This window comes from Erythranthe guttata, chromosome 2 (genome assembly GCF_056151865.1).
Source record: "Erythranthe guttata isolate IM_541 chromosome 2, IM_541, whole genome shotgun sequence".
NCBI lineage: Eukaryota > Viridiplantae > Streptophyta > Magnoliopsida > Lamiales > Phrymaceae > Erythranthe > Erythranthe guttata.
This window is the reverse complement of record NC_142534.1, coordinates 16,095,378-16,103,409: the sequence shown is the minus strand read 5'-3', so window position 1 is coordinate 16,103,409 and position 8,032 is coordinate 16,095,378. Positions and strand designations below refer to the sequence as shown.

Genomic DNA, 8,032 nt, shown 5'->3' with positions numbered 1-8,032 from the left:
CAGTACGTCGGGTTAGGGCGGCAGTAAAGATAGTGAATATAAAATAAATGATAAGAAAGGTTTTGAGAAAGAGAGCATATTTCTCGTTGATTGTCTAAAAACATAACCCTCTTAGGGTTTCTTGCACTTGCTTATATATGAATTTCATGGATGTATATTTCTCATTTGACTAATTTTATATTTGTACAAGATTTATGACGATTTATAATGATAGTCCATAATTTGTATATTTTCTTTATCTATTTACGAAAGATGTCTTCAAAATCCCGTCCTTCCAACGGTCAGCTCGTTTCCTCCCCCTTGTATTCCTTCTCACGCGGCCATAACCATAATCAATATTTGTCTTGTACGAACTATCTGTTGACGAGCCTCGTACGGTTAGGCTTTTCCTTCTCTTCTAGCCCATTTTCGGGAGAACCCATACTCGTTGGGCTTTTTTGGCTGAGTAAGCCCATCTTTCGAAAGACCGCCTCAATCTTGCCAAATTGACCCCATCATAATTATTGTTTTATATATATCAAAATCCAAACTACGAGGACACTTAACATATTTTACAAAATAAAAATTAAAAACTAAAATGTATGCTGAAAAATCACTAACTTATTAATTAATTATTTAAAATTTATTTTAGTTGAATAAAGTTTTTATTAAAAAAATTATGTACATTTACCAACTTTCACTTCTTCAAATATTAGTTTTGTAAACATCACCGAAGTGAACCAAAAAGCCCAAAAAGCACTTTTCTGAAGTTGTTGCAAACATCCTCCAATCGGCCCAGCCCAACTTTTATGTAAATAGTAATAAAATAATTAAAAATAAATAATTATTTTATTCGTATATAAACTTAGAAGAAAATCTGACAGCACTCACACGAGCTTCAGATAGACCTCACTCCTGCCTACTGTGTATTGCGGCTAGGGTTTGGCGAAACCCCAATTTCTTCCCCCATCTCTCTCTCTCTCTCTGTTTTTTCTATCCTCTTATCCTCTCAAAAATTTTTACAGATCTGTTAATTTTAATGGCGTTAGTGATGAATAAAGAGATGGAGTAAAAGGTATTCGTTTCTGTGAATAATCTGAAAACCTCGGGGTTTGTTTTTGGTGCTGTCGAGAAGCAATGGCGTCGCTCAACCCATTTGATTTGCTGGACGATGATGCGGAGGATCCCTCGCTGCTGATTGCTGCTCAGCAGCAGAAGATCGAGGCGTTGAAAACCACTGCTCCGGCGGCTAAGCCGGCGGCCGGAGGTAAGGACTTGCCGTCGCAGAATAAGGTGACTGCGCAGCCCAAGCTTCCCTCCAAGCCCACTCCCCCTGCCCAGGCCGGTTAGTTTGTTTTCCTCTCTCCATCTCTCTATATATATCTATCGGAAAATATCAAATTGCAAAATATATTCTTAATAATCCGTGTGTTAGTTTCCCCCCTGCATGTTGTTGATGAATTGGTTTTCACATTTCTAACTGGTCTGTGGAATTTGTTAATCTTGTAAATGTCTTATTTTTAATAATTTTAGAGTAATAATTTTGTTGTCAGTTGATAAACATTTTCTTGTTTGTGCAATTTTTAGCATGGGTTATTTGTAGGACACTGTGGAAAGATATATGAATATGATACTGTTTCTATTGACCTTTGTTTAAGAAATATCTTTCAACTTTCACAAACAACGAAATGGTTTCTGGTAAATTAAGTTGAGTTTATTTTTCAATTTTGGCAATTGAACCTCTTAGTAACAAATAAGCATGTTCAGAAGATGAAACGGAGTCGAGACTAATGTTTGTCAATTTTGTCAACTTTCACATTTGGACAATATGAGATTTACACTTGGTTATTTGTGATTTACTATAAAACATGTTAGTTCTGTGATATAGATTTGGATAATGTGAGATTTCCAATGCATGCCTTCAGTTAAGCATTTGGAGTTGGTTTGGGGTATATTTTCCAGATCTGCCATGTATCGTTTGTTGCCATTAGTGGAATCAAACACTTCGAATTTTACTAATGTAATTATTCGCATTGACATGTTCCAAATAAGGAACAATTGAACTTATGCGTATTTTTGTTATTTGTTTGATTGTATTTTATCACCAGTTTGCTCACTTAGTTACTTGTCTCCAAACAGTGAGGGAATCAAAATCTGAGTACGCCCGCGGTGGCCAAGGTGGTGGTGGACGTGGATATGGACGTGGCCGTGGCTATGGCGGCGGCGGCGGTGGGTCCTACAGAGACTCACCGAACAATGAAAACTCATACGACAACAGGAAAATAGCTGCTAATCCTGATGAAGCTGATTCTGGAAAAACTTCAGAAAGGCGTGGTGGTGGCTACATTGTTGGTGGGTCACGCAGCTCATTCCGTGGTGGTCGCCGTGGTGGTTTCAGCAATGGAGATGCTGGAGAAGGAGAAGGGGATCGCCCACGTAGGCCATTGGATCGCCGTAGTGGAACCGGACGCGGGTATGTATGACATCACCTATGACATCATTTATGTCGATTTTGTATTTAAATTGAACTCATTTTTATGCACAGGAATGAGTTCAAAAGGGAAGGAGCTGGCCGAGGGAACTGGGGTACTCACACTGATGAATTGGCGGAGTGAGTATTTTAATTCATTAACACGATGCCATATGATCCATCTGTCTTATTACCCAACTGTTTACTGATTGGTAGCTAACTACCTTTTTTTTTGTCAGAGTGACGGAAGAAGCTGTTATCGAAGGTGAGAAAGCTCCGAGTGTTGAGAAGCCCTCGGGAGAGGTGGATGCTGCAGCAGATGGAGACAAGGAAGCTGCTACCACTGAAGTTGAAGAGAAGGAACCTGAAGATAAGGTGAAGGACTATAGCTGCAATTATTTTTTATTTGAAGTTTATACCTTTTCTTCTCTTGCTGACCTCGAAATTGCAGTCATTTCCTTCCTCTTTTATTTGAGAAGTTTGAATTTCATGCACTCTACTCTTTTAAAATCTAGGATCTGTAAGCAAATGTTTTGATTGTCGACCTAAGCTGGTTTTTGATACCTTGGCCAAAATTTGTATTGTACTCGTATTGATGTGTTTGCATGGTTACCATATGAATTTGCTTAAAACTTGCTCTTTTGTAGTTGTTGCCCTGTATATGAACATCCGATTTTTCTGAAGATGCTACCAGACATTTTTATTTCGAACACAACTTTTGTGAATTAACAGTTCATTTCAAATGCAGGAGATGACACTGGAAGAGTATGAGAAGGTCCTTGAGGAGAAAAGGAAGTCTCTGCTGGCTCTCAAAGCCGACAGCGAGGCAAGGAAAGTTGATGTGAAGGAGTTTGAAACCATGCAACAACTTTCAAGCAAGAAGAAATCTAATGATGATATATTCATCAAATTGGTGATTCCATATTCACTCCCTACTTATTGAATTTGTGCTTGTTACTCCTCGTGCTTCAGGATATTAGTATATGTAGCAAAACCACTCATATTTGGATTGCCAAACATAATTTCCCCTTTCAGGGCTCTGAGAAGGATAAAAAGAAAGAGTTGGCTGAGAAGGAAGAGAGAGCCAAAAAGGTGATTCATGAATAATCTCTTGACACTTCGTCTTATTGAAAATGTTATTTTGTTTAAACATGCATAGGTATTTGGAACAAGAAGCATGCTGACATAGTATTATAAAATCTCCTTTAAAGTAAAATAAAAAATCCTAGAATTGCACGAATTTACTGCGTCTACCTTGCTACTAATCTACCTTGTTAGATCTAAATATAATCCTAATCGAAGTAGCATCCATCTAAGATTTTACTGCGTTTTCAAACTTGGGCTGGGATTTTAGTTTAATCCTAATTTGTTGGGCTAGGCTAACTCCTTTTTGAACACTTTCTTCCATTCAAGTAACACAACTAATTCTGAAATAATTCTGAGAATTGAGTAAAGCTGGATTTTCGCACCAACATCGGCCAATAACTAATCTAGTAACGAACAACTACCAATAGCACATACTTCATTATTTATGTTGGTAATTTTTTTTATTTATGTTGAGAATTGGTTATTTATGTTGGAACATGCCATTTTACGCTATGAGTTTTGGTAAAGTCCGCTTCATGTTTTACTTAAAATCCTGATTTTGACCAGCACTCGTAATAAAAAGGAAATGATCTCAAGATGCCCTCAACCTCACATTCGTCATTTTCATTTTGTACACTAATCATATGTCATCAAAGTACAGTGAGCTAAACCTCTCTCTCATCGGTTATTTTCTGGTATACAGTCAGTGAGCATCAACGAGTTCTTGAAGCCAGCTGAAGGTGAGAGGCACTACAGCTCAGGCGGTCGTGGTAGGGGCCTTGGACGTGGGTCCAGAGGAGGAGGAGGTTACGGTGGTGGAGGCAATGAAAATGTCAGAGCACCTGCTATTGAAGATCCAGGCCAGTTCCCCACTCTAGGTGGCAAAAAATGAGATTTCCTCTTGTTTTCTTTCTCTTTGCTCCCCTCCCATTTGTATCGAGTTTTGCCAACAGTTTGGGCACTAGTTTAACTTTAATGAATAATGGATTTTTTTTATTTGTTTTTTTTTTTTTTTATGTAACTGGAAATTTCTAAAATTTTATGCTTTAATTTGTACATCTGTGAGTCTCCATTTTGCATCTAGCATCATGCTGTGTGACTTGGTTCATATTATTAATTTATCACTATAGGTGTAATGCTTTGTTGTGTTTTCAAGATGAGAAAACGACGAGTCGACGAGGTTAACATTCTTCATGTAAGAAAAACAATTAGAGCAGAAATGCAGAATCATCTGTCCCGAGTGTGAGGAAGGAAGGCTTCGAGGTTCAAGCCATTCTCTTTGTTTGCTTTCTTCTCTACCATGAGTAAAACTACAATTTGATGGCTCCTTTTATATGTACATGTCAATTAGCCCTAAATCCAATTAGCCCTAAATCCAACTCTGATACAATTTTGTTGTATTGTAAAGCAAAACACTGAAAATCAAATGGAAATCAATCCGTTTTCGTCTGGGGGAAAGATAAAAAACAGCAAAATTTATTGAGCCAAAAAAATTTGCGATCATAAGTTCATATTATTTTTCGTGTTTGCCGTTTTTGTCAGTTTTAGTTCATCGGTTTATGGATGAAAAGTTTTACTACTTTTGCTGAAAATGACGAAACATGTTCAGTCTGATTTTGCTCCAGTTATACCATTCCATGACACTTATTGATGACACATGCATCTCTGTTTTACAATACCAGTGAGTATGGCTAATGGATTCTCCCCTTTCTCAGTGTGTCAATGTATCTCCGTTCAAGTATATCATTCTCCGAAACGAACTTCAGAAAATCCGCAAAGCTCGCTTCTTCGTACAGCACCGGATATTCATCGTCCACCAGCTCCAAAGCAGGCCCCACTTTCTCATCCATCGAAAGGCTCTGAATATTAGCAATCGAAATCCGATTCTTCTCCGAGTTCAGAACCGCTCGATGCACAACCCCTCTGTATCGGCCGTTGCTCAGTACTTCCATATGATCTCCCAATTGAACCACCAACCCTTCTTCAATCACAGGTACGGAATGCCAATTTCCGGTTTTATCCTTTATTTGTAGGCCTTCTTGATTTTGTAGTAGAATAGTTAACAATCCATAGTCTGTGTGTGGAGGCAGGCCTAATGCCAGGCTCGGTTCGGGGCAAGACGGGTAATAATTCACCGCCGTGACTTGTGAGCCTCGTTCGATTTCTTTATGTAAGTAGTCCGATTTTAGACCTAAGCTCTCGAATATTAGTTGCATTAGCTTCTTGTGCAAGTCATTTATCGCCTTGGTGTAATTCCCCATTTTCTTCCTGCGCAATTACCCCACGTTAGAATGCAGCTTCAAAAACGAGAGTATTAGGCCTCGATTGGTTGATAAGATTAGCCATAATTAATTAAATAATTGTACTTTATTGCATGTTTCGTTAGGCCGTCCTGCAATCGTGGAAAAAAATGGCTCTAATATTGGCTTCTTAACTTTGACGGCTAAAAATTGACCCAAGTTGAAAATACGAATATTTTTTTTTTCTTGGTTTAGTATTTTGAGTTAATGGGTTGTTTAGGCTAAAGTGCACGATGATGCTTACTTGTAAGTTGGAGGATCTGACGGCCAAGAATCGACCCAAGTCGAGATTGGGTGTGAGTAGTGTTTGATGAAGTCTCTCCAATATTGAACTTTATCCTTGACATGGTTTAGGCTAGTCCCGTACCTAACCGGTTTGTGGATATCGGTCGAGGCAATCCGCATCTTTGTCTCGTTCGGCAAATCGAAAAACTCTTTAGCAACATCGAGTGCATCTTTTGTGAGTGAAACTGGAATTCCATGGTTGGTCACCTGCGCAAAACATTTTACTATTTGTCAATTTATTGCATTCGTCACCCTTGTACATATTCTAATTGTGACAAAAAGATCCCTCCACTATTTTTATTAGCACAAATACCCCTGTGGTCGTAAGTTAGCATACCGAGGTTTATGCTAATAAAAATAGCGGGTTTATTGCGTCCGACACCCCTGTATTTTCTCTAATTGCAAAAAAATACCCTTATGCTTTGATTTTTTTAGCAAACAAGCACTAAACACGTTTTCTTTTTTAGCAATTTGATGCAACATAAAAATAAGCAAATCGAAAAGAAAAAAAAATCACCTGAAAAAATCCGAACTCCTTGCAGGCGAGGGACACTTGATCGACGAGGCGTGATCGAAGAAGAGGGTCGTCTAAAGACGAAAGATCTATAACGGGCAAAGAAGCTCGGGTGGAGGAGCAATGCTGCTGCTTCTGCTGCTGCTCGTGGTCAGTTATAAGTGTCGGTCGATGCGGGAGAGGAAGTATATATCGTCGGGGAATATTCCTTATACTCATTTGTGAAACTGCCATTGTACTTGTGAATGAGGTATTATTATTATTATTATTATCTTTCTTTTCTGCCATTTTTCCAACCTGCAGCTTAGTGTTTATGGCAAGTTGATGAAGAGAACATGATAGCAAATTGCACATGTTTATAAGCTGTAAGAATAATAATTACATAATAATAATTGTATGTATGTGTGTGATGGACGAAAGTTTCTTAATTTAGAAATAAATTAATGTTGTGTTTGTTTCTATTTTTGGTACAGTTACAATGAATGTAGGAACGCGGCACTGATACTGATACTGAGACGAATCCTCTGGCATGCTAATGCGTGCAAAAACTATGGAGACCTCATTGTTTGGGAATCACGTCACTCTTCAGAATTATTTTATTCTGTTTCTACTTTTTTTTTTTTTAATATATTGCAGTTTATTTGTTTTGAGTATTTAAATAATATTTTAGATGTCAATCTTTATCACTTCAAGTACTGCCTACACTGTACAAATAGGGGTACGGTGGAGATCGGAACGGAATTTTCGATTTCTCTCGATCCCGATCCAAAAAAGTTTCAGTCCGAATTCCGGAATTCCGACTTCGGATTTTTTCCGAAATATGTGGATCTTTCTGATCGGTCAAATTACGGGTATTTTTTCTTATGAATATTACAATAAAAAATCAGTATTATTATGTATTTTTTTACATTTAAAGTGAGCATAAATTGAAAAAAATTTGAATTTCGCCGATTCCAATCCAATTTTTTCGATTTTGGAAAAAGTTTTTTCGTTCCAATTCCCGAAATTCTGATTTCTGATATTTTTCTGGAACAGAATTGAAAGTATTTTTTCACTTCCACAAAAAAAGTGAAGAATTTTTTCTATAAGGCTAATTCCGATCCAATCTGTTTGATTTTACACATCCATATAAAATCATATGTTGAAAAGAAACGGACAAAAAATGACAATTGTCATAATTGGATGGACAAGTGTGACCAGCCGGTTTTATAATGATTTATTTATTGTTATTATATACATTATTTTAATTTTGGTAGACAATTGTCACACTGAGAATTAGACAAGTAGCACCAACCTTATCTTGTCAGACTACCTATATATATATATATACTTAATATATATATATATATATATATATATATATATATATATATATATATATATATTAATAAATACCAT

General features: G+C 37.2%; 1 protein-coding gene and 2 pseudogenes across 1 annotated transcript; 1 reads left to right on the top strand and 2 right to left on the bottom strand.

Moving 5' to 3' along the window:
- Nucleotides 1–778: 778 nt before the first annotated feature.
- Nucleotides 779–4,591, top strand: LOC105954832 (RGG repeats nuclear RNA binding protein A). The gene is made up of 7 exons (XM_012978521.2): nt 779–1,324; nt 2,119–2,452; nt 2,525–2,590; nt 2,689–2,824; nt 3,198–3,362; nt 3,485–3,541; nt 4,239–4,591. Exons 1-7 carry the CDS (start codon nt 1,117–1,119, stop codon nt 4,425–4,427), a joined length of 1,155 nt encoding a protein of 384 aa, XP_012833975.2. The 5' UTR covers nt 779–1,116; the 3' UTR covers nt 4,428–4,591.
- A 512-nt stretch (nt 4,592–5,103) lies between these two features.
- On the bottom strand, nt 5,104–5,845 carry LOC105954752 (2-oxoglutarate-dependent dioxygenase 21, chloroplastic pseudogene; annotated as a pseudogene).
- A 230-nt stretch (nt 5,846–6,075) lies between these two features.
- LOC105954751 (flavanone 3-dioxygenase 3 pseudogene) lies at nt 6,076–6,922 on the bottom strand (annotated as a pseudogene).
- Nucleotides 6,923–8,032: the final 1,110 nt, after the last annotated feature.

Excerpts from the sequence above, each read along its gene's own strand:
- LOC105954832 (XM_012978521.2), top strand. The coding sequence starts at position 1,117 with ATGGCGTCGCTCAACCCATTTGATTTGCTGGACGATGATGCGGAGGAT. Across the intron at positions 2,825-3,197 it reads AGAAGGAACCTGAAGATAAG|GAGATGACACTGGAAGAGTA; the intron begins GTGAAGGACTAT and ends TTTCAAATGCAG. Across the intron at positions 3,363-3,484 it reads ATGATATATTCATCAAATTG|GGCTCTGAGAAGGATAAAAA; the intron begins GTGATTCCATAT and ends TTCCCCTTTCAG.